The sequence below is a fragment of the Podarcis liolepis genome (genome assembly GCF_965112155.1).
Source record: "Podarcis liolepis genome assembly, chromosome: 17".
NCBI classification, from domain to species: Eukaryota; Metazoa; Chordata; class Lepidosauria; order Squamata; family Lacertidae; genus Podarcis; species Podarcis liolepis.
The window spans coordinates 8,297,344-8,325,343 of NC_139571.1; the positions used below are offsets into that span (position 1 = coordinate 8,297,344).

The 28,000-nt window shown below is 47.5% G+C and overlaps 2 protein-coding genes and 1 long non-coding RNA gene across 3 annotated transcripts; 2 read left to right on the plus strand and 1 right to left on the minus strand.

Moving 5' to 3' along the window:
* Positions 1-4,648: 4,648 nt before the first annotated feature.
* Positions 4,649-21,635, minus strand: TUBB4A (tubulin beta 4A class IVa). The gene is made up of 4 exons (XM_083483114.1): positions 21,386-21,635; positions 10,913-11,021; positions 9,259-9,369; positions 4,649-6,434 (listed from the first exon to the last, which is right to left on the minus strand). Exons 1-4 carry the CDS (start codon positions 21,440-21,442, stop codon positions 5,377-5,379), a joined length of 1,335 nt encoding a protein of 444 aa, XP_083339240.1. The 5' UTR covers positions 21,443-21,635; the 3' UTR covers positions 4,649-5,376.
* On the plus strand, positions 7,978-8,827 carry LOC310696991 (large ribosomal subunit protein eL21-like). The gene has a single exon (XM_083483243.1). The coding sequence runs from the start codon at positions 8,235-8,237 to the stop codon at positions 8,778-8,780; it is 546 nt and encodes a 181-aa protein (XP_083339369.1). The 5' UTR covers positions 7,978-8,234; the 3' UTR covers positions 8,781-8,827.
* LOC310697048 lies at positions 12,299-17,539 on the plus strand. Its single transcript, XR_014520904.1, has 2 exons — positions 12,299-16,454; positions 16,551-17,539. It is a non-coding gene; the product is annotated as an uncharacterized lncRNA (long non-coding RNA).
* Positions 21,636-28,000: the final 6,365 nt, after the last annotated feature.

The window sequence follows — 28,000 nt, forward strand, 5'->3', positions numbered from 1 at the left end:
AAAATGGCAGCCATTGAGCTGCAGTATATGGTAGAAAGTAATGGGATATACACCGTATTTCTCTTGTCTAGGCTGCGTTAGAGCCTCCCCCAGTCTTCTACGGGAGAAAGTGAATGGGCTCCAATGAAAAAGACAGAGAATGGAGTCTAATTTGTGTAGCAGCCCAAAATTGAGGGTGAGGATTTGCTGAATGAATACAGTGGTGCCCCGCAAGACGAATGCCTCGCAAGACAAAAAACTCGCTAGACGAAAGGTTTTTCCGTTCGCGATTTGCCTCGCAAGACGAATTTCCCCTATGGGCTTGCTTCGCAAGACGAAAACGTCTCGCGACTTTTTTTCTTTGACTAAAAACAAAGACATGTTTTGTTTATAAAGTTAATTTATTTTCCCTTAAATTTTTGAACTGCTCTTTACAGTATGTGTGACTTTAAAGAGCAGTTAATAAACTGTTGTTGTACCAAATTTGGCTTTGTTTGGACTTTTTTTGACCATAGGAACGCATTAATTGATTTTCAATGCATTCCTATGGGATTTCGTGCTTCGCAAGACGAAAAATTCGTTAGACGACAAAAATTGCGGAACGAATTAATTTCGTCTTGCGGGGCACCACTGTAATTTGAATTGGAATACAAAAAGGGGAGGTATGAGGAGGTCCGAGAAATAAGTTAAAAGAAAATAAGTGAATGAAATTATATGTGTTTTTAATTTTTGTATTTTTGTTTTTTGTCTTTTTTGTATAAATTTTGAAAGGTTAATAAATATATATATTTTTTAAAAAACTAATTTGTGTAGCAGCCCAATCCATTTCTTAGTCTCACCAGAGACTAAGCATAGGGACAGAAGCATAGGGACAAGTTCAATGTAGATTGAATGTCCTTTTTTTCAATAATTTTATAATCATTTTAAAATCTCAAAACTTTACTTCCTTCCCCCTCTTTCTGCATATCCGAATTAACTTTATTTTCTCATTTATTCATCTACTTTAAACATATACGGTACTCTTATAAAACTGCAAGTTATTACAAGAATCCGGCCGGTGTTCTAATCTGTTTGCAGTTTATTTGTAAATATTCAATAAACCATTTGTTAACTTGATTTATTATTTTTCAAGTAAGTTTTGCCATTTCTGCATATTCCATAAATTTTTGCAGGGAGCCATTTGCTGGCGTTTGGCACCGCTTTTGAGTGAATCAGATGAGATTAGGTTTTTGGCAAAACCGTGACCCCGCGGATTAGGGTAGTGTCCCCCTTTTCTAAATGGCAGTGACTGCAAATTGTTCCTTTTCTAAGGAATGCTGGGGAGTAACTTGCCAAGCACTTTGGCATTTTGAAGTTTTCATTTTTTTAAACCACCACCCCCAGGGCAAGAGTGAGATACCTAAGAGCTTATAGCATCTTCGGAGAAACTGTTCAGGTTTCCTGTACTCACTCTCACCTCTTGTTAGGATGAATCACTTTTGCAGTTTCAGACTGAATGGGATTAAGAATAAACACACATTCTCAGGCTACGGTTTCTCTCCTTGCACCTCCACCGTGGGCACATTAAAGCATGGGTTGGCAAACTAAGGCCCTGGGGCCAGATCCGGCCCAATTGGCTTCTAAATCCGGCCTGTGGACGGTCCAGGAATCAGCGTGTTTTTACATGAGTAGAATGTGTCCTTTTATTTAAAATGCATCTCTGGGTTATTTGTAGGGCATAGGAATTAAAGTGGTGCCCCGCAAGACGAATGCCTCGCAAGATGGAAAACTCGCTAGACGAAAGAGTTTTCCGTTTTGGAGGTGCTTCGCAAAACGAATTTCCTATGGGCTTGCTTTGCAAGATGACAATGTCTTGCGAGTTCCTGCTGGTTTTTTCCCCTTTTCCCTCCCTTTTTCTAAGCCGCTAAGCCGCTTATCAGCAGATAAGCCGCTAAAAGCCGCTAATCCGTCAATGGGCTTGCTTTGCAAGACGAAAAAACCGCTAGACGAAGAGAATCACAGAACGGATTCTTTTCATCTTGTGAGGCACCACCGTAGTTCATTTATTTCCCCCCAAAATATAGTCCGGACCCCCACAATGTCTGAGGGATGGTGGACTGGCCCCCTGCTGAAAAAGTTTGCTGACCCCTGCCTTACAGGGACAGTCGTCCCCACCCAGGAACAGAATCCGACGGGGTGGCGATCCACATTCTGTGTTCCTACAAATGACAGTGTGTGCCAAGGGCTTAGAATTTCTCTTAACTTCTATTAAAGGGAAGCAACAGAGTTTGGGCTCCTACCTACTGCTCCCCAGCTGTCTCATTGAGCAATTCTTCTGCCTCCCAAAGAGTCCCACAGGTAGTGCTTACCTCACAGGTTCAAATGCACCTTTGAAAGAACAACTTCCCTGTGCTTTATAAATGAAGGCCAAACTCTGCACCCCCCTGCTAATTTCCCCCTTGCACTGCCACAGAAATGCAACAGGATACAAACTGCTCTGGTAGTCTTCCAATGAGCAGCCCAACTAAGTAGCAATTGATGCAGAGTAAGGATCTTATTGTCTGTGTAATCATCAACTAGGAGCTCCCAACGAATTACTCATATTGGACAGGTAGTGAAAACAAGGAAGGGAAGCCTGTTCTACTAACTGAACCTGTAGCCCCTGAACCTGTTTGCCCCACACCCTGAGAGTTTCCTCACCCTTCTTTTGCTGTAGGCTATTCCAACCCCCATATCCACATGCGTGTGAAATGGAACCACCTCAAAAGCAGGTCATATTCCTATGGGTTCCTAGCAGTTGTGGCACGAAATGGAGCTCATCAGTTGCGTGGCGAGTTCCTGCCCCCCACCAGGATAAAGACACAAGACACCATGGTTTAAGGTTAAATGGGTGAATTAGGCCACAACTTTATTGAATTCAGGAATGAGAGGCATTGGCTGACTATCTGGCTCCAGCCCATTTGCTGGAGACATGGGGGTTAACACTATATCGGGGGAGTCTCCCCGACTAGGAGCTCCCCCAGGTCACCGCTCAGGGGCGTGTCTTTGGCCCACACCTCCATAGGCTTCTGACAGGGCCACGCCCCCCGGAGTCCTTTAACGGACCACCCTTCGCTCACTGGGGGGAGGTGATGGCGTTCCTCCCCCCCATCCTCTTAACCCCTTCTTACCAATGCCTACCGCCAATGCCGAAGAGTTGTGACGAGTTGCTACGAGGTAGGCGAAAAACCAAATGGCTGTAAATTGCCAATTGGGAAAAATTCTTACCATGCCCCATGCGGCGACAGACCGAAGTCCATAGCAAAGTCAGAGACCTACCTAAAGCCTACCTAAGGGGAGGGCGGGAAAACGTGGGGGCTAGCTGGCGAAAAGAGAGTGAGCCCCCTCTGCGCCGGCCCTAAATAGGGCAGACACGGCCGCGATTCCCCTGCTCTCGCGGGGGCTGAAACCAGCCCCCGCTCACGTGCAGGGTGGGCGTGAAGCCCGCAACCCCACCTCCTGGGCAGGCCGGAAGTGGCTTTCTGTGGAGTTCTGTCGAAAGGGCTTGAGGGGAAATTACTTTTTCATTCTTTATTAAATTTATACACCGCCTTTCATTTGAAGGTCTCGGAGAGGTTCACAAGAAAAAAAATACAGGGTAAAAGGACAAAACAAATACCGCATTTTTCGCTCTATAAGATGCACCAGACCACAAGACGCACCTAGTTTTTGGAGGAGAAAAACAAGAAAAAAAATATTCTGAATCTCAGAAGCCAGAACAGCAAGAGGGATCGCTGCGCAGAGAAAGCAGCAATCCCTCTTGCTGTTCTGGCTTCTGGGATAGCTGCGCAGCCTGCATTCGCTCCATAAGACGCACACACATTTCCCCTTACTTTTTAGGAGGGAAAAAGTGAGTCTTATAGAGCAAAAAATACGGTAATTAAAACAAAGCCCCAAACAAAACAATGCCCTCTGCTCCCAGAAACACATTGAAAAGGCCGTAAGCACAGGCATAGGCAAACTCGGCACTCCATATGTTTTGGGACTACAACTCCCATAATCCCTAACCACTGGTCCTGTTAGCTAGGGAGGATGGGAGTTGTAGTCCCAAAACATCTGGAGGGGTGAGTTTGCCTATACCTGCCAGAGAATATAAATTAGCCTGGTTGAAGAGGAACATTTTTTGCCTGGCGCCTGAAGGTGTACAATGAAAGCAGCAGACAAACCTCCCTGGGGAGAGCATTCCACAAACAGGGAGCCACTGCAGAAAAGGCCCTACATCATATTGCTACTCTCCAAACCTCTCGTGGAGGCAGCACGTGAAGAAGGGTCTCAGATGATGAATGGAGAGTCCAAGTCAGTTTATATGGGGAACAGGTGGTCCTGAGCTGGGAAAGAGGTGCTTGTGTGTGGTGGGGGGAGACACCCAATGCTCGACTAGGTGATCCTCAGGGTCTGTTCCAACTTCACAGTTCTATGACCTTCTGAGATTTCTGCATCAAGTGTCCAGGTTTTTGCAAGCACACAAATGAAGGCCGCTTCCAAACCACAAGGCTGAAACCAATTGGGCATAATAGTTGGAACTTCACCAACCTCTCCCATCTCTTTTCTTGCACGTGACTCTGTATTGCTGGTGGCTGAATGGATGGTCCTAGGAGTGGGGAAGCCCCCCAACAGTACCTGTTCAATAATTCACATTAGCCTGTTATCCTTATTCAGTAGTTTATTATGGAGACATAACTGCTTTGACAGCGAACACTCAAAAGGGGGACTACATTTCATCCTAAAGGACAGAGCCCCACCCCCCTCAAACCAACCCCCCCCCCCTGAGTTCCATTCATCTTTTCTTTAAGCCCAGCATGGATGGGGGAAAAAACAATGTGAGTTACGAGTTAGTGCATACTCATCTCCGAAAACAAAAAAACTCACATGACCACAGAACACTAAGGACAGACATTGCAGCAGGAAAGGGGCTTTGGAGGGTGGGCAGAGAGGAAAGAAGGGATGTCAGCTGAGAAAATATAGTGCTTTATAGCTAGACATATTACCCACTTACTGCCGTTCCCGAACATGACTCTGAAGCCTCTGCCCCGTCACCAATTCTGCAGCCCTCACTCCCTTTTAAACATTTGCAATGGGTAGGTGGGAAGGACTTAAATTCACAACTCTTTTAATTGCTTTCGGTTGGGCTGGAGCAGGGATGGGGAAACGGCGGCCCGCCAGGTATTGCTGGACTTGCAACTCCCATCGACCCTAGCCGGCTTGGCCAATGGTCAGGAAAGATGGGAGGTGAAGTCCAACAGCGGCTGGAAGGCCGCAGTCTCCCCAGCCCTGGCCTAGAATGCTCAAGTCTATGCCAGCGTAAGCAGTATGGTCCATTGGTTCAGAAGACTGGTGGGAAGAAGGAGGAGTCATGGGGGAAGGAGAAGGAGGAGATCTTCATGCTACTTCTTCTTCTGCCTCCTCTTCAAACTCCCCTTCTTCAGCAGTAGCATCTTGGTACTGCTGGTACTCGGAGACCAGGTCGTTCATGTTGCTCTCAGCCTCTGTGAACTCCATCTCATCCATGCCCTCGCCTGTGTACCAGTGGAGGAAAGCCTTGCGGCGGAACATGGCTGTGAACTGCTCGGAGATGCGCTTGAAGAGCTCTTGGATGGCCGTGCTGTTGCCGATGAAGGTGGCGGCCATCTTGAGGCCGCGGGGCGGGATGTCGCAAACTGCCGTCTTGACGTTGTTGGGGATCCATTCCACAAAATAGCTGCTGTTTTTATTCTGGACGTTCAGCATCTGCTCATCCACCTCCTTCATGGACATCCTGCCGCGGAAGACGGCCGCGACCGTTAGGTAGCGCCCGTGGCGTGGGTCGCAAGCTGCCATCATGTTCTTTGCGTCAAACATCTGCTGCGTGAGCTCGGGCACGGTCAAGGCCCGGTACTGCTGGCTGCCGCGGCTGGTCAGGGGGGCGAAACCGGGCATGAAGAAATGGAGGCGAGGGAAGGGCACCATGTTGACGGCCAACTTGCGGAGGTCAGCGTTGAGCTGGCCGGGGAAACGGAGGCAGGTAGTGACGCCGCTCATGGTGGCGGACACCAAGTGGTTGAGGTCTCCATAAGTGGGAGTGGTGAGCTTTAGGGTACGGAAGCAGATGTCATACAGAGCCTCATTGTCAATGCAGTAGGTCTCGTCTGTGTTCTCCACCAACTGGTGGACTGAGAGTGTGGCGTTGTAAGGCTCCACCACTGTGTCCGAAACCTTGGGTGATGGCACCACGCTGAAGGTGTTCATGATACGGTCAGGGTATTCCTCGCGGATCTTGCTGATCAGCAGGGTCCCCATCCCTGATCCGGTGCCCCCGCCTAGCGAGTGGGTGAGCTGGAACCCCTGGAGACAGTCACAGCTCTCGGCTTCCTTCCTGACCACATCTAGGACAGAGTCCACCAGCTCAGCTCCTTCCGTGTAGTGGCCTTTGGCCCAGTTATTCCCAGCACCACTTTGACCTGAGCAGCAAGGAGAAAGTCGGGAGTGGGGGGTTAAAGGTCATCACCTCGTTACTGGCCTCTTCTGAACAATATGGTCTCTTATGGAGAGACCTGGCCTGAATAGAAATATTGGATTAATGTCTCATTACACATGCTAAAGCTATTTTAGTCATCTGCATACTATCCCTTGCTTTTTCCTGTAGTCGTTATCAGTCGTCAACAGGTTTACCATACCCATTGAGCCAATCACCCATCTCCTACTATCCTTCTTAGAAATATCCCACCCCACCTTCCCACTATATATAAGGGTCTGGTGACTTCTGTTTCAGGGTATCTGAAGAATGCATGCACACGAAAGCTTATACCCAGAACAAACTTATTTGGTCTCTGAGGTGCTACTGGACATTCATTCATTTATTTATTTCAACTGCATCAGACCAACATGGCTACCTACCTGTATTCATTTGACTCTTGGTTTTACATTGCCCCCTGAATAGTGACCCAAAGAGGTGCCCCCATTCATGGGGAACAAAAACACTTCAGAACTGACCTCTCACTCCCCATTATTTCAGCTTGGCCCAAAGATTACAGACCACTCCTGTCACCTTTGGGTGACATACCTGAAGCCTCAATGTAAAGTAGTATCAGGTAACTTAACAGTTGCAATCCTTATCATGTCTACTAAGATACAGTCCTACTGAATTCAATGCAGCTTACTCCCAGGTAAGTGGAGCTAGGATTGCAGTCTAAAGTGTCAAAGCCATCTTTCCCAAGCTCCCAGGGACCACTAATAACTGTTGTGTAAGTACATTACGTAACAGTTTGTGCATACAGATCTAGTTTTGATGAGAAATCTCCGCCATAATTTAAGTAGCGGGTTCCTAGCCCTTATGTTTTGGAGAACTGCAGGCAGCTTACGTAAAACATTCCTGTACTTAGGGCGCGGTGTTTTCGTGCCCTGCATGACTAACTGCTCCTTCGTGGCTTCCTATCATTTGCTTTTGCTAAGAATAATTATCTCTTGCAAAAAGTAAGAACCTTAAAAAAAACAAAACCCTGCTGCTTTAGAATTACATTTACAGAACTAGGAACTAAGCCAAGCAAGAGTTTGTGCACAAAACATTGATCTCCTTATTCTCCACAAGCATTCTTTTTAACTGCAAAGAACCTTTCCCTCGAATAATCCTCATGCCCAAATGTTGCTATTTCAATCCCCCCTTACCCCACTGATTTACATTATATCTGGCCATCTGTACATCACAGGAGCTGGTAGGTGTAATAAAAGCTGACTTTCTGCATCATAGAACGCTGTTGCTATTCCCCAGTTTCCCAACCCAACCCTTCCCCAAGCTGCAAGCTCTCCATTCTGGAACATTCCTCCTCCTCCCCACAATGTAAACCAGGTCAAACTTCCAAGTTTTGCATGTGTCAAGTAAGGACGGAGCAGCACACTCAGAACATACATGCCTGTGCTTGTGGAACAAAAAGTAGTACAGAGATAGCCAAAAGCGGTTGCTAGCTCATTCTGGCTCTTTCCTCCAGGCCTCTCTCTCAGCCTCTCTCTCCCTCACATACAGTGGGGGCAATTTAATTAAGAATTGCTTTTACATAATGCATGCTACATCATGCAACTGCCGTTTTTAACTTGGGACATAGCAAATAAGGTTATACCTGCTTAGAAGGCACCCTGGGCATGAGCAGTTCCCCCAGAGGTTGAATCGGTGCCACTTTGGACTTTTTCATTTGGTTCCAGGTATTGTGACATGAAACTAATTCATGTGTATCTCCACCCCACCCTCCTAGAAGGGAGGTCACACGATGGATCTCAAGATGGTCCCCTTGGGCCTTTCGGCCTCGGACGCCATCTTACAGGAAACCATCAAGATGCCCAACACCAATGGGAAGAGGGGGACACGTTACATGTTCTCAAGACCCTTTCGCAAACATGGTGTGGTCCCTCTCGCTACCTACATGCGCATCTATAAGAAGGGTGATATTTTAGACATAAAGGGCATGGGCACAATTCAGAAAGACATGCCCCACAAATGTTACCGTGGCAAGACAGGAAGGGTATACAACATTACCCAGCATTCTGTGGGCATTATTGTGAACAAGAAAGTTAAGGGCAAGATTCTGGCCAAGAGAATTAATGTGCAAATTGAGCATATTAAGCACTCAAAGAGCAGAGACAGCTTCTTGCAGCATGTGAAAGAAAATGAAAGACAGAAAAAAGAAAGAAAGGAAAAGGGAATTTGGTTTGAACTAAAACGCCAGCCTGCTCCTCCAAGAGAAGCCCGCTTTGTGAGAAACAATGGCAAGGAGCCAGAGCTGCTGGAACCAGTTCCATATGAGTTTATGGCATAGTGTATGTGAACAAAATAAAATACCATGTTGAGGACTTGGGAAAAAAAGATGGTCCCTTGGGTGACTCTTGAATGTCAAGGCTGAACAGAGATTTGAACCTGGATCACCCAAGCCCAACATTATTTTCTGCTTTTTCACCCAGCTACCAGCAATTGTTTCTCCACTCCCACCATGTCCATTAGAAGACACGAAGCTGCCACAACACTGGACCTTCTAAGTCTGAATTGTCTTCAGGATTTCAGGCAGAAGTCTCTAAGTCTACCTGGAAATGCCAGGAACTTTCTAAATGCCAAGCAGACACTCTGCCATGGAGCTACAGCCCCGTTTGCCTATGTGGGCAGCAGATCACAGCTCAAGTGTCTCAGGTTTGAGCTCCTGTGATCAATTACAGCTCTTCCCACCACCCAACATCCTTTAGCTTGACTGGGCAACATTTGCAACTGCAGCTCAGCGATGCTCCTCCGCAATAGTTCCTTACCAAAGACAAAATTGTCAGGCCTGAATATCTGCCCAAAAGGGCCGGACCTGACCGAGTCCATGGTGCCAGGTTCCAGGTCGACCAAGACGGCTCTGGGCACATACTTGCCACCTGAATGGAGAGAAGGAAAAAAGCTTTTAGAAGTGTTTAAGAATCTACTCTCTCAACAGATATACTAGCATTTAATCTGACCAGCTCATGTTGAGCAAATCACCCAGTTCAAAAGATGGGAGCACACTAGTGGGCTGGCTGGGACTGGTAGGGGTCGAAGTCCAGCAATACCTCCCCATGGTATGTGGTACCTAGCAAGGCTCCCCATGTCTACTCCAAGAGCTCACAGCGAAAGCTCCTTGGGCAGCTTACAGGGCCTAGGTAGCTTCACTTCAGTAGCAGACCTGCCTCTAGGTCTTAACCCTCCTCTGGGTTCTCCGACAAAGAATAAATACTTTTGAGACACTTCTGCAGGGAGGGTTGCCACCACCACCATCCCACAAAAACCGCTAGGTCCCTTCCACAGAGATTTTGCAGCAATTCCAGAAACAGTTGGTGACAGCTGCCACAGGCTGTTATTCCCACACTCATTCTTCATCACAGTCCCATGCCAGGAGCCTGTTCTGAGAGCCGGCAGATCCCATTTGCAGGTGACACCAGACTCACTGATTTAGTTCAGTCTAGGCACCTTCCATCTCAGTCCCCACTCTCAAGTCTATTATGATCCACACTTGGGATACATAGGGATAGAGAGATCAGGCGCCACTAGGTCAACAGAAAAGGATTAGATGGAGGTCAACTTATAGAATATAGCAAAGCGCTTTCGTACGGGGGCTGGGGGAGAGAAAACAGCAGACCAAGGCTTAATTAGAAGAGACAACAGATCTGAGTGAGAGCCACATCAACTGAATTTTAGCAAAGGCAAAAAGGTAAAAGACCCCTGGACAGTTAAGTCCAGTCAAGCTTGACTATGGGGTTGTGGTGCTCATGTCGCTTCTCAGGTCAAGGGAGCCAACGTTTGTCCACAGACAGCTTTCCGGGCCATGTGGCCAGCATGACTAAACCGCTTCTGGCGGAACGGGACACTGTGATGGAAGCCAGAGTGCATGGAAATGCTGTTTACCTTCCCGCCACAGTGGTACCTATTTATCTACTTGCACTGGTGTGCTTTTGAACTGCTAGGTTGGCAGACGCTGGGACAGAGCAACGGGAGCTCACCCCATTGCGTGGATTCAAACTGTCGACTATAGCCTAGTCACAAATTGAACACAACGATATATAGGGCTCATCAAAGTAGGGTACAGCACCACAGAGATGCCACTCTGAACACTGTACTTCTGCTCTTAAAATAGCAAATGTTAGCCAGGAATTGGGAAAGTCAGGACTGTCACTTTCTATGACAGAATGGGGAACCTGTGACTCTCCTGCAGTTGTGTGATTACAACTCCCACCCTGGGCTGTGCTGTCTGGGGCCAAGAAGACCTGGAATGCAGCAACATCTGGAAGGTCACAATTTCCCCATCCCTGATCTGTGAAAGGCAAGAGGGAGTGCAGAGAAAGTAGCTGATCATACAGAGGAGCTTGGGCAGCACGGAGGAGCGTGGAAAGAGACAAGGAAAGAATTCTGAACTCTGAAATGGACAGCAGTGCTGCAGGAACAAACCTGAGGCCTCATTGTAGTAGACATTGATCCTCTCCAACTGCAAGTCGCTGTCTCCGTGGTAGGTGCCGGTGGGATCTATGCCGTGCTCATCACTGATGACTTCCCAGAACTGTAGCAGGTGAGAAAAGATAAGAAAAGGGGGATACAACATTAAGAGGAGTCATCTGACCAAACCCTTCTGATAACCAGGTCTAGCCTGGCCTCTTGTGAGGCAGAGTAGCAAGTGGCAGATTTCAGGTGGCCTTTAAGACACTTCTGTACCTCTTAGTTCTCATTCATTTCAGTGGGAACTGAGTGGGTTTCTTCCCAGTGCATTGGGCCCCTGTGCTAACACGGGGAGGAACATTTGGGTTTTACCACCTTGCGCACTGGAACAGAGAAGGGGGACCTGTGGCCCGCCAGAGGTTGCTGGACTTTATCTCCCATCAGCCCCAGCCAGCAGGGCCAAAGAGTGGGGGCCGAGGGAAGCTGAGATACAACAGTATTTTGAAGGCACAGATTTCCCATCCCTGCAGCAGTTCAGCAGCTCCAGTCACACAATGCCTCCCCTCATCAGTCTCACAGGCAGGCTATCATTGCAAAGGGATGCATTCCGTCCCAGCTGCAGTTAGCTGCCAGTAGTATCCATTGCAAGAGAGCAATGAACTCAGATACCTCCGAGGAGGGTAGGCCAGGTATCAGCATCACCCCCTACTGCAGATCATTTCACCAGTCGGCGTGTATTGGATTTGCTGCCCATTATCTCAAGCAGCAGCCAATCGAGGGCATTGGTTGCTCTTCAATCAACAAGCCCTGACCTCCAAAGGAACTTGGGCGACAGAAGACATTCAGCTTCAGGGAGAAGCAAACTGGCAAAGCGCTTCAGCACACGGTGGTTTCCAAACGTTCTACTCTCTCTCTCTCTCTCTCTCTCTATATATATATATTTAACATAATTTTCAAATAATTAAACATACTTTTACATCTTATACAATATTTTTGGACTTCCATCAATCACATCTGAAAATTTTCCAATCTAATCACTTAATATACATTTCTTACTTTCACTGTTACCTTTAAATCTCATAACTAATCTCTCTTCTTTCTCTATTTTGCAATATTTTGCATATTTTTCCTTGCAAAACTTATTGTAGTCCTACTAACATAATTTGTTGATTACAGTTGCTCTTCAAATAGTTCATATATTTTTTCCAATCTTCTGCAAATCTCTGGTCCCGCAGGTTTCAAATCCTTCCTGTCATTTTATCTAGTCTGCCATTCTTCTTTCATCGCCAAATGTTCTACTCTCAAGGAATGCTTTGCACATAAGCTTGTCTGTCAGAGATTGCTTTGCAAAGAACAAGAGGATTTGGGGAGAGGTTCTAGAAGGCTTGGATTCTGTTTGAAGGGCCCCCAACAAAGTATCCTTGCATGTAGAAGTCTAGTACGCCAAGAAGGATGCTTCTAGAATTGTTTTGTCTCCTTCACAAGTTAGGCTTCCACCTGCTAGAGACTCTTGATATGGAAACACTTCCAAACAACCACCCGTATGTATTTTGAAAGTGATACAGTCTGATACAGGGACCAAAGCACAGCATGCAGAAGGTGCCGGGTTCAATTCCTGGCACCTCCCAGCATATAGCTGGGTGAGAGCCCTGTCCAAAACACTGGAGAACTACAGTCCGTCAGCGTTGCTGATGGTCTGACAAAGTATGAGGCAGCTTCCTGTTCCCCTGCATACCACATTCTTCCCTGAGTGTTTGGACCAAATGTTGGTAGCATAAGAGCTGCCTACAAGTGCATCTGATTGAGAGACCTGAGGCCGTACGACTATTATTAGTACAGCAATGGAAATGTGTCCCAGCTAAAGAACATTGGCAAGTTAAATTAATGGAATATGCTGAAATGGCAAAATTGACAATGAAACTAAGAGGAAGAGACGATAACAAATTTAAGGAAGATTGGAAGGACTTTATTGCATATATTCAAAAGCAATGTACTCCAGTTAATACATTGGCAGGGTTTTAATAGTACTTGTAATTTAACTCTGAATGGATAATAAGTAATAAAATGGTTTGTAACTTTACAAAGGACATGCAGTACATTCATAAACAATGGAACCAAGGAAGGGGCTAGGGGGGAGTTATTTTGTTTTGTTTTGATTTGACACTGTTACTGTTTTATTTTTGGAAAATTAATAAAACGTTATAAAAGAGAGAGACCTGAACATGGGAGAGCGGCCACCAATAATGTTGTGTGTGTGGTTTTTTGTTTTTTTACATAAGGCAGACACATTGTATTGCTAAGTAACACGTACAATGAACTATAGCAACAGAGTAACATAACACACACACACAGTCTCGTGTTATGTTTTAGATACATGATTTGACTGCAGAAACCACACCCGTGATTTAACACTGCAACTAAGGAAGCAACCCCATTGTGGAAACTCAACAAGTTGTCATTTGAACTGAGGGATCAGGTCACCACCATCTGGTACCAACGCAACCGCTTCACAAAGCCCATTCATTGTGTCATGAGAAGCCACCCAGGTTTGTAAGTCAGCTGTGAGCCCCCAAGGAGCCAATTAGAAAAGGGGTTGCACATGTTGGCTCTATGCACTTCCTGCTCAGCGTGAGCTTCAGCTTGCAAGATTTTTGAGGCTACGAATAGGTGCGACCTGTTAGTGCCCTTAACACATTTTAAGTCAGTTGCATGGCAGGGATGTAGAACCAACAGCCCTCAAGTTTTGGATCATAATTCCCATCAGTCAACTGCTAGGGACAACCTCTGGTGAGCCACAGGTCCCCATTCCCCAGTCTTAGGAGAAAGCGAGAAACCATTACTATTGCACTGAACCCTTTTAAGAAATAACATCACAGCCAGGGCCGGATTTCGGTTTGATGAGGCCCTAAGCTACTGAAGGTAATGGGGCCCTTTATACGTTCAGCTGTCCTTTGTCAACAACAAATTGTCGCTGTTTTTTGTGTTGAATACAGTGGTACCTCCGTTTGTGGATGGGATCTGTTCTGGAGCTCCGGTTGGATCCTGAGGTTTTCGCAACCGAAGGTACTTGTTCTGTGCATGTGCGTGGCATGGTAGAGTGCTTCTGTGCATGCGTGAGTGGCGAAACCCGGAAAAATACTTCTGGGTTTGCCACGTGCGTATCCCGAAGGATACGTAACCAGAGGTGTGCGTAAGTAGAGGTACTACTGTATATGCTATATGGCGATTTATGGACCTAATAGGTATCTAAAGTCATTTGCCCATGTTGCCATGCAACCAGTCCATGCAGAATGCAGGCACCCTATATATAGAAATAAGCAAACCAGTGATATTTTAGGGAGCAGGCTAGCATGAAGGGCCCATTACTTACATCATAGGAGCCTACACAACACAAAACACTCTTGCTGTATGTAGATTTTATTTTATTTGTTTTTTATCTTATATTTTGGAAATGAACATCCAGGTTTTCCCCCCCCTTTAAATATTTTTTGGGGGCCCCAAGAGTGGGGCCCTAAGCTGTAGCTTGTTTAGCTTATATGTAAATCCTGCACTGGTCGCAGACCACTTCACTACAAAACCTGGTCGTTTTTCAAAGGATATCCTCACCGCCGAGCCCATGGAAGACCTCCCTAAGAGTCTTCAATGCAGCTATCATAATAATGAACTGTTTTACAGGCCTGTCTACAACACACATGGTGTTAAGGAACAGGGCATCCTTCCATGGCTCTCTACTTTTCCTTTTAGAAATTAAACATTGCCCCTACCCTCCCTTGACATCAGTTTATGCACAAAAAACATTTCAAACTTCCACAACTTGCAGCAGAGAAATACTGCAGTGACCTTCTCTAGCTGTGCTAGGATTCCTTGATGCTAGCTGCACTACAGCCAACAAGTGTGGGAGAAATCCCAGGAGCACTTCCAAGAAAATATGGATCCCGTCTCCAAATCCTAACTGGAATGGGCAAAGTAGGGTGGATGGAATCGTGAGTGGGAAATAATAACTAGGCGAGGAAGATACCTGTCCACTGTTGCAGGAGCTAGGTAAGAAAACACTTGTATGTTTTGAAATAGTGGAATTATGTATACTAGGTGCCCAGACATTTGATACTGGGAATACAACCCAAACTCAGCTATTCTGCTTTAATGGGGGAGGGCATGTAAATCCAAAATATACAGGATTTAGGAGGATTCCTAGCTGTCCTTCAGCAGTGGCACCCACCATATGAGGGTCACAGCATACACCTGATAAGAGACAGTCGACAAGGAGGCAAATGCGGCGGGCGGTGGGGGGAGAGCAGGTAAAAGGTCAGGCAAGAATGTACACCTAAGGCCACCTTTTTGCAACATGTTCCCAAGCAACGGGTTCTCTGATAGGCTCTAGCTGCCAGAGCAGCCAGATTTAATCAGAGGCAAAAGTGGTTCAGAAGTCAACAGGGATGGAGCGAGTGCTCTTTGCCACTCTTCAAGTCTGCTATACTCATGCCCATCCAAATATTTCGGCACCAAAGGCTGAAAACTAATGATGAGGCACAAGCTCTAATGAAATGAATGGGAGCTGTGCAAGAGCACTGCTGGTTCATTTCAAAAGAGTTCCTGCAGCTGACATTCCCCACTGAGGCAGTGCTTTGGAAACAGACTCTAAGCTTTGGGATCTCTATTCACTATTTTCCTCCCCCCTTCTATCCCCCCAGATTTTTGGCTTGGCTTATTTGTGGTTGCCATCAGCACCTCCCTTCCTTGAGTCCTGTGGCACACAGAGACCTTGGGAAATGAAGAGGTGTTCAGCGTCAGGATTTTACAGAAGCTTCAAGCAGAGCCTTGCTGCATCCACCTTCTGCAAAAGCCCAGTGGAAAGAGAGAGGAGTTCCCTCCTTTCTTTCCCGCAAATTCTCTTGGGCCTCCCGTGAAAGGGCAAAGGGTGGCAGCTGTCAGCAAGCAATTTGTAGAAACCAGGTTACCAAAGGGGCAGACGGGAACTGGCCAATGCTGGCATGCTACACTTTTAGCTGCAGTGATGGGGCAGTGGAGATAACAGGACCAACATGGCCCTGGGGTGCCCAAGGTAGAGAAGGGAACCTGCAGCCCTCCAGATGCTGTTGGAGCCTCAACCCCCATCAGCCCCCAGTTAGCATGGCCAGTAGTCGGGGATGATGGGAGGCCAGCAATATCTGGAGGGCCACATGTTCCCCCCCATCCTGACTTAAGGGACAAGCAGACTGTAAAGGGAAGTTTCAAAATTGTGCTGGCACCAGGTTCACAACAGGTGTTTAGATATATGGTAGCTGCAGAGAGCAGGTGGCTCTCAAAACAGCCTTCCTGACTCAACCTAGGGAGCATTGCAGTGGTATAAGACTGAACTGTGAACTACTAGGAAATCTCTTTGCCGTGACTTCACTAAGTGGCTTAAACAAGTCTACACTCACTCTGTGCACCAAACAAAATAAAAAAATTCATTCCAGTAGCACCTTAGAGATCAATTATTGGTATGAGCTTTCGTGTGCATGCACACTTCTTCAGATACCGAAAGCTCATACCAATAACTAAGTTGGTCTCTAAGGTGCTACTGGAAGGATTTTTTAAAATTTTGTTTCGACTACTGCAGACCAACACGGCTACCTGCCTGTAACTAGATCTGTGCACCAAACCCCCTTAGTTCCCATCTGAAATGCAGACCCACCATACACAGTTGCTGCAACAATGACAACGAACGTGCTCTTTACACCCTGATATACTATATTAATATTATGAAGGCCACCTCCTCAAGAGATTGGGACAGAACCCCCTGGGCTCACACTTGCTCCCCAAAATCTCTCCCACTGCATGTTTGCCCTTCCCTTGGGCAGCAAAACCTGCTCTGGGAATAAGCTGTTATCACTTAAGTCTGAGAGGCTGAAAAGAGTAGATCTCCCCGGCAGAGCAGCATACAAATAGGGAGCCCACTGCCTGAAATCATATCATACCCCCTCCCTCCTCCCCCTTGCAGACAGAGCACTGTGCACAGCTCTAAAATGGAGTCGCTCTGTCAGTCTTTGCTTCCCTCACGCTGCTGCAGGAACCGCAGCACTATGAGTGGCAGATTCTATTTATACCCAATGCCTGTAAAAGCCCGAGGGTGGGGGAGAGCTTGAAGGAGAGTCCACAAGGGTGGACAGAGACGTTGGTGCACTCTTTAACGCCACCCCTCTCTGTGCAAGCACACACCCACCCCCAAGAAAGCAGCTGGACCAGTAGGGAGAGGCGAGCACTGCAGTCATAAATCCAGCGAGGAGGCTTCTAGCCCAAGAGGCTGGTGTGCTGGAGAGGCTGACAGCAAAGATGGCTGACAGGCTTCGCCCGGCTGCAGGAAAAGGCTGGAGCTTCACAGGCTCCAGTGACGTGTTCATAAAGAACACACCCATTCTCCAGCACCCTGCCTGCACTCCCAACGGCTCTTGAAACTTTGCTGCTGTAAATGAGGGCCATGCATTTCCCAGATTAGCGCTGGAACGCCTGGCTTTCCATTCTGCACTTGGTCCCCCAAACAAACAGCCAGTTCTAGCTGGCAGCTTCTTCTCCATGTGGCCGTGCCTTAAAATGAAGAGGGGCCTTCCATCTAGAGCAGGCAGCCACCTCCCATCTTGCGTGCTTCAGGCCAAGCCCATTTTTGTTTTAAAAAAAGTTACCACCCAATGGGAAGAGGTGAGCACACAAGACTTCTCCCCAGGAGCCTTCTGCTGGAGCAGCGTGCCCCTGCACATTGAAAACCAGCCTGGGAGCACAGCTGCTGCCTTTGTTCTGCAGGAGGTAGGTTATGCGAGGAGAGAGCAAGCCAGATCTCATTACCATAAAGGGTGAGGCTACTATTTAAGCCAGCTTGGCTCTGTGCAGAATCGCTCCTGAATGCCCTATGAGCACAGTGTGTGTGTGTGTAGAGGGGTAGGGAGACACATCAATGCAACGTGAAGCCCGTGGCGCTATCAGAGCCCCACCTTCTGCTGCTACAGCTGCATTGAGCCTAGAGGTCAAGATGAATCTGCTGGCCAAGAATGCATCAATTCTACATGGGCACATGTTTGCATTCATCCCAGCATGCTGAGCAGATAAGTCTTTGAGCTCTGGGTTTATTAATGCCTTCAGATCCCCACCAGGTCCAGCCATGAAAACCAGACAGATGTTTAAGGCAGGGAGGGAGAGAAGCTGATTTTTGTGTGTGTGTCAGGAGAGCTACAGCATAATCTTCAAAGGGCATTGCAGTAAAACAGCTGCCAGCCTAGTTCTGCAGCCATTCTTAGTGAGGAAAGTCACCAGGACTTGGGATAGCCATCTTGATGAGAGGCCTGGGCACATGGCCCAAGAAGCAATTGCCCTGGCACGATCTTCCCCTGGAGGGCTAACAAGTGAAGAAACTCTGGATGAGTCAAAGATTGATCCCTCCCTTGTCGATCTCTCAAATGGAAGAAAAGTGAGCTTTGCAATGGTGACTCAGGTCTGACTCTCATTTAAGTTATAAACTGGTGTCTGGGCCATACCATTTCTGATTGCAGGTGGGGGTGTGCCTGATGGAAAGCTTCTCCTTGTAGAAGACAAGGCCAGAGCCCTTCTCCCCAATTTTTAGCTTGCTGTGTGGAGAACTACTTTGCATGAAGAAGCTTTCAGTTATTTAAGCTTCTGCCTGCCATCCACCTGTGTTTTCTTTAAAAAAAATTTTTTATTAAATATTTCTTAATTTACAAAAATACGTGCCTTGTCTCTTTTTTCAAGTTGTGTTTTCTACAGATCAGCTTCATTTGTTGTGAGACACTGTTGCATACAGTGTTAGGTTAAGAAGAAAAGGGGGAAAGAGGGGGAGGGGGCAATTCTTCTACTTAGTGTTATGTGTGGGGTTTTGTGTCAGCGTCACTTGTGTGGGTACTCTTACTGTTCGCTTGTGGTATTTCTTCGGCAGTGAGAGAGGTTGGGGGTGACCTAGGGTGTAGTTGGTTGTCTTTGCTTGGCTGTAGTGAGATTTGTTTTGGTGTGTGAATGGGGTATGTGCGTGTGTGTGTGCTTTAGTTAGACCTCAGCGTATCTTAATTAAGTCTACAAGGAAAGCTGGTTTAGCAGCAAGGACTCTCCCTCCTATGCATTTTCCTCATAAAGCAAATAAAAGCCTTGTAGAAAGGGAACTATCAGCAGCTCTCCCACGTGAGAACCTGAAGGCTCACCCACCTCTCCACAAATAAGTAACTCTTGCTTTTGATGGCAACCTTTGTGTTACCACTAACATGGAGCCCTTCTGAGAGTCAGGGTAGAAAGGTGTGTTTCATTTCTAACCTACTTCCTCTCTCCGTCTGAGAAAGGTGGGGAGGAATCCCTTTCTGATGGTTTGGTAACCCTGCAGTTTGTAGGTGCAGGTTAACAGAAGAGAAACAGTATCAATTCAGAGGGGTTTAAGGCAATTTGCAGTTGCAACAGACATCTTCCAATGCTAAATGATGGGACTAGTTGGCCAACTGCGTTCCTTTCAACCAAGTTCAGACCAAGAAACGAGGGGTGGTTAATTCCAATATACCTCTTCTGGAATAAAATCCTAAAGGTTATTAATGAACTGTTTAAAGTGAAGCTTTCAATAGACGGCAATGGATATACTTGGGGAAACGGCTATAGAGAAAGGGGGCCAGTTTACTTTCAAAGCTATGCTATTAGCCAGAAAGGCAACGATAGTTTTAGGTTTGAAAGATAGAGCGAAATGGACAGTAGAGGCATGGAATAGTTATTTCTTTGAACTTATTCAGTCGGACATTGTCGCAGTAACGTCACAGGAAACAACATGGAAGGTCAAGTCCACCATGATAAAGAACAGATGGAACTCCTATCTTCAGTGGATAGAAACTACTGGAACAAAAGACATTCTGTGGAAACTAATGAGGCTATGCCCGTGGCTGAGGATAATTGTTTGAACCCTTCCAATGGATGGGGGGGAGGGAAAACTGTACAGGAAGGAGATAATATAATGTATGTAAAAATCCCAAAATAATAATTAAAAAATAAATAAATTCCAATATACTTCTGGCCATAATGGAGGCTGTCATGACACAGATCAGAAAGTACCTCCCCTCAAGCACCATGGGAACTGACCTAAGTAAACAACCAAACAGAACAGGCAATTTTAGGTCTGCTAATTTAGCCCAATAAGCATACCCAAAGCGTGCCCATCCTACACTGCATGGAAACCAGGTGCTATCCAGATGTTGTTTGACTACAACCACCATCGCCTCTGACCATTGGCCTGGCTGGCCGTGGCTGATGGAGGTGAAGAGTCCAGCAACATCCAGGGGGTCGTAAGTTCCCCCATCCCCGGAGACACTGTTGGGGGAGGACAGAATGCCTTCTGTTTGATTCTGCTTTGCACCAGGCAGAGTCCTGACACAGTTCTCATTCCCCTGTTGCTGCACAGCGTCAGCACCGCAGTGTGCTTGGCACATGTTGATTCTGCTGCATTCTCACGCAGCATTATACAGCATGTTCGGGTTTCCTCTGCATCCATGTTAGGGAGGGAGAATCTTGTGCCACGCGTTCCTTTGGGAAACGTTTCCAGGCTTCCCAGTGCTGTCCCGCTAAACTGGACGAAGCCAAAAGGTCGCCTTGACCATCATTTGGAGGAAAGGAGGGAGATCGATGAAGCGATCAAATAAAAAAGACACAGCTCTTCAACGGCTGGGTAGCAGCAGGGCAGCTCGGCCAAGCCTCGCCCTCCCTCCAGACCTAACCAGACTGCGCCAAAATCTCACGGAGGAGGGAAGGGGGTGTCTAGCCTTCCACCAGCGACGGAGAGCCCCGCCTGGGAATCCGTCTGCGGCGCAGGAGAGGAAGGGGGCGAAGATCCCGGAGGAGATCGCCCCCCTCCAGATGCCTTCGTAAGCGGCTAAGAGTGGAAGCCATGTTGGCGGCCGCAATGCAGAGATCCGCAGCCCCGCCACACACACACACGCGCGCGGGAAAACAAGGCGCGCAAAGACGCGCGAATCTGGGATCGGTTGGGCGCGCAAAGGCAGCGCCAGACGCGCGATCTGGGATCGGTTGGGCGCCATGGAGAGAGCAGCCGCTCTCTCCGTGGCGCACGGAGCCAAGCGCTTCGTCATCGTTCCCGGGTTCCCACCCTGCGCTCCAGGCACGATCCGGCAAGGAGCCGCCACCGGGAAGCCGCCAAGCTACAATTCCCCACGGGGGTCGGGGTCGGGGGGCAGGGAAAACTGGAGGACCCCCCACCAGATTTAAGTTTTCTTTACCCCCCCCCCGCATGGCGCGCGCCAGGCCGCCCAGGAAAAAGGCGCCGAGATCGTGGAAGAGGAGACCAGCCGATGCGCCTCCGCCCAGCTGGGAAGGGGGCGAAGGGTCCGAGCGCCCTTTTCGGGGGGTCCGTCCGCCCGCCCCGAGAGCCAGGAGGCCCCATGGCCGGTGGGGGGCAATCGGAACGTGGCCCTAGCCCCCCCACCCCCGGGTCCCCGTGCCCCTGCCCCGTGCCCTAACCTTGGCCCCGATCTGGTTGCCGCACTGGCCGGCCTGCAGGTGCACGATCTCCCTCATGGTCTTGTGGCGGTGGCTGGACGCTGCGCAGGGACTCCGATCCTCGTCTCGCCGCTCCTTCGCGCTTCTCTCCCTCTGGCCGCTGCGCTCGCGCGCCTTAAATGGGGCCCGGCGGGGAAGGGAAGGGCAGGCACCCGTCACTGCGCATGGGCCGAAGCTGCCCGACGCCGCGGATCCTCCCCGCCTCCCTCGCCTGTCAGCCCGCCCGGCTGCGGCCGCGTTACCAAGACGCCCGAGCGCTTGGCCTCTTCTGTGTCCTGGCGCGGTGCGTCCTGTAATTCTACTCAGTGTTGATGCAGAGCAGAACTCCAACGTATAGTTAGCAGAGCAAAAACTTAAACGTGTTGCGGGATCCCCCCCAAAATAGACCAGAGGCAATTGTATTTCATCCAGCAGAGCTTTACTGCTACTGAAGGCAAATGAGCATAATGGTCACAAATCCCAATACATTCAGGACTGGCTCTGTCCATAAGAAATCCAATTGCAGCAGTCTTAACTTAAACTTACAACAACTTATAATAAGACCAAGCTTTAACACTTAGCATACTATCTACAGAACATCACACAGAAGGAAAGAGAGACAGAAAGAAAGTGAATCCCAGGCTCCTTCTGGCCTATTATTACAGTCTTAGTAAATGAATAAATGCTCAAGTCAAGAAAGAACTTCGCATATGAAGTTGAATGTTTATAAATATATCAAAACCGTGAGAGAGAACTTACTGAAGAAGCCTGACACTCTTCATAGGCGAAACAGGTGACAAACGCCGGCACCCTGTCTAACTCTTGTGCGTAACATCACCGACTCTTCGTTTGATCAAACTTACTTTTGTTGATCTCTACAGGAGCCTAGCTAAAGGAACTTTAAAGACTGAATCTTCCTTTCCGACACAATTTGAATGAGTTTTCAGTTTGTGGCGTCTGTAGTAGATCTTGTACTTAGCTCTCTCAATTTTTGAATTATTAATTAAGATTGAATTAAGATTTAGAACGTAGAATGGTTTGGTAGTGTTTTGTGTGCCGCTTATGTGCTGCTTACTTTATAAAAAAGGTAAAGGTACCCCTGCCCGTACGGGCCAGTCTTGTCAGACTCTAGGGTTGTGCGCCCATCTCACTTAAGAGGCCGGGGGCCAGCGCTGTCCGGAGACACTTCCGGGTCACGTGGCCAGCGTGACATCGCTGCTCTGGCGAGCCAGCACCAGCGCAGCACACGGAACGCCGTTTACCTTCCCGCTATAAAGCGGTACCTATTTATCTACTTGCACTTTAAGGGTGCTTTTGAACTGCTAGGTGGGCAGGAGCTGGGACCAAAAGACGGGAGCTCACCCTGCCACGGGGATTCGAACTGCCGACCATACGATCGGCAAGTCCTAGGCACTGTGGTTTTACCCACAGCGCCACCCGCGTCCCCTTGCTTACTTTATACTGGTCTGCTATTATTACAGTCAGCATGACCTTGACAGAAGAGGTGACCAGTTTAAGCCAGCTGTACTTACTCAGCTTCTCTGAAGGAATAATCCAAACATCATGAACCTTCTGCTTGTTACTTCCACACATAGAAGCTTCCAGAACCCTCTTGAATTAATTAGAATAGGAAAGATCAGATTGATACTTTCTGCACTAAGAAATGCAAACTGACATGGTGCTGGGGCACTGGGGGGGGCCTAGGGGAGCAGAAAAAGCACCCCTGCTTGAGCTCAGAGGTGCTGTGATGCCGATTGCTGTTCCCTATGGATCTTTGAGGATGCACGGCATGAGCAGGATGCTGCCAAGATGCTGGACTTTGCCCACCTGCGTTGGCCGTTCAGGAGGAAAGGACTTGTAATGGCAGTGACAGTCTAGGCCGTGTTCCTGAGCCGTGTTCTCCAGTGGAGAAAATGCACGCCTGCGGCTTGGGGGTCTGCAATGGGTGCTTAAAAATGCACCAAGTTATTCAGGGAAAGATAACAAATCCCCAAACGGAGTATAATACTTATTCAAATAGAATCATCTTCATCTGCTTTTGGGTATATAGCTGTAGTGGTTCTAGGGGTTGCTCGTGCGTAAATCGGCGCCACACCTGGCTGGGTTGCCTGAGTGAACCCTTTCTGTCTGGACAGCCACTCGCCTGTGGCTGTCTCAATCGCTGGCAGAATCAGTCAGTGGGCGTTTCTTGAACTTCTTCCAGCAAAGAAGCTCTTTGACGCCTAGTCTCCGCCTATTTTCCCTGCGCGGAAGCCTTCTGCGCAGGGAGGGTGTGGGCATCGGAGGACCCGTGCTCTCCCCGCTGGTCCCTGGCGAGGAGTCTTGGAGCCACCTCGCCGATTCCCCCATCTGCCCCCCTTCTCCACTGGTGCTGCGCTGATTTCCTTCCCCAGAAGATGTGCTGCTTCTCTCCCTCCTGGGACACTCTCCGGAATCCCTCTGGAGCCCTCCCTCTCCCTCTGGCTCCGATGGCAGTTCCCTGACAATAGCCAATACAGTGGTACCTTGGTTCTCAAACTTAATCTATTCTGGGATTCCGTTCAACTCCCAGAACTGTTCGAAAACCAAGGTGCAGCATCTGATTGCATGCAGAAGCTTCCTGCACTCAATCAGAAGCTGTGTTGGGCATTCAGCTTCCAAAAAATGTTCGCAAACCGGAACACTTACTCAGGAGCTGATTTGTTCAGGAGCCAAGCCGTTCAACAACCAAGGTACCACTGCACTGAGGAAAAGGTTTTTTTTCCAGAGCAAGGAGTTCCCCAACGTTCTGTTTTTATACTTTTTGCAGTAGGAAATAATCCAGCACTGGATTTAGACACAGGGTGTGCATTAGTGAAGTGGCACTTTAAAAAGAAGAAGAAGACGAATTCTTCATTAGAATTCTGTGATTATTATTTTTAAATAGTTTTTAATTTCATTTTAATACACCACATACAAAAAGAAAATATGAAGATACACAGATATCCATCACCTAACAACTAAGAAAGAAAGAAGAAAAATACAAAACAACACCACCAATACATTGAATATTGCTCACAATATATTTAACATAAAAATGACTTTTTCCTACGTACCTGACTTCCCGTTTACTACTTACTTCTATTTCTAATCCGTTATTCAGTGCCATATTATACCATATTTTGGCTTTAATGTTATTTATTCTATCCTAGGTTTTCCATCAGATTTAAAACTCCTACTGAAGTTATTCAAATGCTGCTACAGACTTCTAACTGCCATTGCTATTTTTCAAATCAATTTAAAAGGCTTCCCATTTTGTTGTTAATACTTCCTTCGATTTATTTTTTTATTCTTTCTGATAACTGGTCTAATTCTGCATATTCGGTCATTAGAATTCTGTCATTCTATGGTGCTGGAAGGAACCATCCCCATTCTCACGGCAGTGTCTTGCAAACGCAGGATGGAACCACAGCATCCCTTGCAGATAAGCCTACCAGCCTCTGCTTAAACCCTGCCCCCAAAAAGGGAGCGCATCACCACCACCTCCAGAGGCAGGCTGCTCTATATAGTCTAAGAGTGCTTACAGGTAAGATGTCCTCCTAATGTTCAGGCAAATTCTGCTTCCCTGGAAAGCCTTGGAGTTCAGGGTGTGTGTGTACAGCAACAGGGGGGAGCCTTTTTCAGCTCAAGGGCACATTCCAGGGCCGGTCCACCCAGGAGGCAAGGTGAAGCAGCCGCCTCAGGTGGCAGAATCCACAGGGGCAGCAGATCTGGCCTTCAAGGTCCACTGCTGCCGTGGACCTTTACAGGGTCACCTTGGCAAGTAGGAGGTCTCCCACCCTTGCTCCTGATGCAGAGCTTCACTCATCCCTTCTTGCCTGTTGGGGAGAAGCAGTTGTCGTTTGCCTCAGGTGCTAAAATGTCTTGGACTGACCCTGACACATTCCCTTGCAGTGGGCGTGTCTGAGGGTGTGGCCCGAAGCAAAAGTGGGAGGGGCAATGTGCGCTAAGTCTTACGTTTGCGCAATGTGCAGCATTCCAGCCATGCAGTGGTCAGAGATTTCTACACACAGACTTAAGGAACTGAGATGCGTTGTCATTCCAGATTAGCGGCTTGGGGGTTGTGGTCCCCCGCACCCTCTGGATACTGTATTTTTCGCTCCATAAGATGCCCCTGACCATAAGACGCACCTAGTTTTTAGAGGGGGAATGCAAGAAAAAAAATTTCTTTAAAGGGAGCAGAGCCTGTATGCATCTCAGACTGTGCTCAGCGCTCCCTTTCACGAGCCGCATGGAGTGTGTGTCACTGTCACTGACGGGCTGCCCTTCTCCCTCCTCGGGGAAAAGCCCCCAAGAGCCGCACACACACTCCACGCGGCTCTTTAAAGGGAGCACTGAGCAGAGCCTCCCGCTTGCATTCGCTCCATAAGACGCACACACATTTCCCCTTACTTTTAGGAGGGAAAAAGTGCGTCTTATGGAGCGAAAAATACGGTATTTGCAGAGCTTCCTATTAACTTGTTGCCATGTCTCCCCAAGCTGGATGAACAGATTGGTATTGTGTGACTACATGGGATGCCATTCTGAGGGTATTAATTACCAGGACGCCACAGTATCTATTATCCCTTATTATCCTATTATATGCTGGCACCCACTGAAAGCTTGGAAGCTGCACAAAAGGAGGGGAGACCCAAAGAGGCAGATTCCATTCAAAGCATGGAGCAGGTGGGTTTTCTATCAACTGTGCTTGCAAATGCTCGCAAGAGCCTGTGAATCAGGCCCTTTTGCCTGGCCCATGCCAGGCAAACAGCCTTTAAACAGAGAGCAATTTTAAGGCTACTACCCTGCACACATTTCTCTAGGAGTAAGCCACACTGAATGTAGTGAAACGTGACTAAAGCATCCCTGACAGGTGGCCATCGAACCTCTGCTTAAAAACCTCAAATGAAGAAGAGTTCACACACAGCCACCCGAGGGAGTCTCTTCCACTGGCAAACAGCAATTTCTTTACAATGTTTAGCCAGAATCTCCTTTCTTGTAACTTGAAGCCATCTGGGGCAGGGGAAAACAAGCTTGCTCCATCCTCCATGTGACAACCCTTTAGATATTTGAAGATGGCTATCATATCTCCACTCGTAAAAGTTTAATGTGCCTAAAATGCTATGTGGAGGTTTGCATTTTCAGAATGTCTGTTCTATTGGCAAAACCTATTGGTGTTTCACAACTTTCTGACTAGTTGCAGGACCTTAGCCAGACCTAGCAGAGTACACGCAGAATCCATGGAAGCAATTGGCGACTTGGCTGCAGACAGGATAGACGAAGCAGGAACCAGGAACTTGTAGTTAGGTGTTTATTATATACAATGGACTACTTAAGGAACAGAACACGGATCTTTTGCTAGCTCTCTCTGACACGACTCACAGTTCCTACACTGACACAGAACTACTGAACTATTGAACTCTGAACTAACACATTCCAGTTAGTAGGCCATTAATTATCACTCCCTTGAGAGAGCTTGACCAATCAGGGAGCGGTCTCCATGTCTCTGTTATCACCAGGCAGACTTACTCCTTCAGATTGCCTTCTGGCTGTCTGCCAAACCTTAACTGACTCTGTGTGAGTAGCTGCACGTACACAGTTTCCCAACATGTTCTGCAGAGAACGGTAGCGAGTGCAGAAGGCGCTTGTGTAGCTAAAGCCACAGCAAGGGGGTGGAGTCTTTGTTTCTTCCTTCCTGCCAATGAATATCCCTCAAAGGAGACCTGCACATGGCCAATACTTTGGGAGCATGTCTGATTGTGCAGAGTCCGTTCACATGGAGCACTGGTTGGGGCATTCCACTGCTCTGTCTGAACTAATACTGTTCTAAGCTTGGATCCTAGAACAATAGGCAAGTAGGAGCCTAGAATGCAACAACTGATTGGCTTGCAGGAAAAGACCAATCAGGCTCCAGGAGGAAGTTAATCAGCCAATCAGACGGGACTCATTGTGTAAATAATGTATATAAAAGCCTGAGGTTTGGGGGGCAATTCAATCACTGTTTTACAAGCAGCATTAAAGAGCATGAAATCACTACAGGAGTCCGAGTATATTTCAAATATGCTCTAGATTAGAGATGGGCACAATATCTGGTTCTCAGAAGCCACTGGCATATCGAACAAGTAACTTGCTAAACTGAATCTCTCTCTTGGACCATCAACAAGTAAGAACTTAAAGAAAACTGGACTGCATTGCTCATTGTTTAAGAGCAATGTGTCGATTTGCATTTACAATATATATATTTTGTAACCATTTTAAAGAAGTTTGCAGTAAAACTTTGGAACTCTTTTCTTGGTGTGGAGAACTTATCAATTCACTCTCTGCCCAAGGCCCAGATCAGAGAACTCCAGTCACGTAACTCTAACACAGGGGAGGTGTTAAACACACTGCACATTCACTCTTAAACTATAGTTAAGCTTTTAACCATGGTTTAAAATGATGTGTGAATCAGGCGAAGGTCTTCAAACTGGACTTCATAATTATACTACATGTTTCTTTTGTTAGGGTGGTGGAAGTTGTTTGTAGGAGATAATGAAGATGAAGTAACCCAGAAATGTTTATATGGTAGTGGTCTGGTAGCAGTGCGCCCCTCTATCTGCC